Genomic DNA, 2,013 nt, shown 5'->3' on the forward strand with positions numbered 1-2,013 from the left:
TAGGGCACGGTCTAACCTTATTTCGATCCAGTTTGGCGTGTTCCTTCCCTTCTCCCATGTGTATTGATGACCACAAAGTTCCATATCATGAAGGCCTGTGTCTACTAACACCTCGTTAAAACCCTCAATTAACCACCTCGGATACAAAGCTCCACCTTTCTTTTCCGTTTGAGAAACAATGTTGTTCATGTCACCGATTACACACCATGGCAAATTGGAATCTCTAGATAAATTCCTGAGTAAGTCCCATATTTTCCTTCGTTTTGATCGGTCTGGCTCCCCATAAACTCCTGTCAATCTCCACGTACCACAATCATTAGTACTCAACTCCACATCGATATGATTTTTGGATAGACTAAGCAAACTTGCCGTATCCGCATCTCTCCACATCATAGCCAAACCACCACTTCTCCCGTTAGCCTCAACAACTATCAACCCTTCAAACTTAAGATTAGCACAAATCTCCTCCATTTTTTTCTTGTTACATAATGTTTCGCATAAAAATATACAGATGGGTTTCTCCTGACGTATAACGTCTTCTAGGAACTGAATCTTTCCAGGTGAACCCAAGCCCTGGCAGTTCCAGCTTAACGAAGTCATTGGATATGGCGGGCCTGCAATGCAGCACCCGCCGGCAGATAGTTTTTTGGGCTTGTGTTTTCATCATTTGAGATTATCATTGCCTCCACCTTTTGGGTTAAATCACTAGGCCCATCTTCTTGGCCCACTCTACGTCTCTTTAAGTCCACAACTATCTGTTCGTTTAATTCCACGTCATTTTTTTCAAAATAATTCCCTCCTAGCTGTACAGTTTGAAATCCCTGATTTAGTGCAGATGAGTTTCCTTTATTTTCTCCAATAATTATCCTTTTATCTTGCCCCACATTTTCAGCAACCTCTCCTGATTTATCGTTAGGCTGAGATTTCTGGGCTACAATTTCGGTAACAAACTGACTGTTGTCTCCACCAGCTTCCTCCCTCATCATTGTCGCCGACGATACTCCTCCCGGTCGTAACCATTTTGCTCCCATCGTATGGACTTTTCTGTGCGGTTCTGCACGCATCCACAGACCATATGGTTTCTAAATCTTGTCTAAGGGCGTGTCAAACAATCTTTCACAAAAGCGTTCAACATGGCCTATCATACCACAAATGAAACAGAATGTTGTTATCCCTTCATACCTAAACTTGACCCAACACCAATTATTATCACTTTTCATCAACTTCATCCTGCATTTAAGAGGTAGATCCAATGCAATTGACACCCTGACACGAAGAAATTCTCTCCAGACCCCTACAAAGTTATTGACATCACCTTCAATGAAAGAACCAATATAATTTCCAATGTCTGTAACTACTCTTTGAGATATGAAACCATAGCTCATACCGTGTAACTGCATCCATACATCCAGGTTGTTGATTGGCAAAGTTCGAGGATTATCCCCCTCTTGCAAACGAGCAAACACCAATTGAAAGCGGCCAAACGTCCATGAAATACCTTCAACTACCCTTTTAATATCGAGTTCATGATAGAACTGAAAAATGAAACGATTAACATCCAATTGCTTTACATACATGCCACGACTTGGTTTCCACAGAGATATTATTTTGTGTTGCATGGCTTGAAAATTAATCGAAGAGTCTGTAAGGAAGCATCCCACTAAACACCACCGAGTATCAATCTCCCCCAGATCGTCATTGGTATTCTCATACACCAGACCCCCTTGTTCTTCATCTTCAATACGTATCATAGCAAACTCATCCTCCATTTCCTGCATAACCGACCTCTGCCCATCCATAATGAAAAAGAGCGATAAAGGAGAAAACAAAAGAACAAACCAGATACCTGAGCACCAAACTTTGAACAGAACAATGACAAAACTTAGAAAAACATTCTCACCATGTCATATAGACAAGACTTTAAAGATATGAAATTACTTGTTTGATTTAACCAAAAACGGGATCACCATTCACACAAATAAAATAATATTTCTTTCAGTTTCTTCATAAAAT

At 40.5% G+C, this 2,013-nt stretch overlaps 1 protein-coding gene across 1 annotated transcript; it reads right to left on the reverse strand.

The window, feature by feature from the left end:
* Positions 1-1,082: 1,082 nt before the first annotated feature.
* On the reverse strand, positions 1,083-1,799 carry LOC141690199 (uncharacterized). Its single transcript, XM_074494884.1, has one exon. The coding sequence runs from the start codon at positions 1,797-1,799 to the stop codon at positions 1,083-1,085; it is 717 nt and encodes a 238-aa protein (XP_074350985.1).
* Positions 1,800-2,013: the final 214 nt, after the last annotated feature.

The sequence above is a fragment of the Apium graveolens genome, chromosome 2, assembly GCF_009905375.1.
Source record: "Apium graveolens cultivar Ventura chromosome 2, ASM990537v1, whole genome shotgun sequence".
Taxonomy (NCBI): domain Eukaryota; kingdom Viridiplantae; phylum Streptophyta; class Magnoliopsida; order Apiales; family Apiaceae; genus Apium; species Apium graveolens.

Coding starts and splice junctions, on each gene's coding strand:
- LOC141690199 (XM_074494884.1), bottom strand. CDS start 1,799: ATGGATGGGCAGAGGTCGGTTATGCAGGAAATGGAGGATGAGTTTGCT.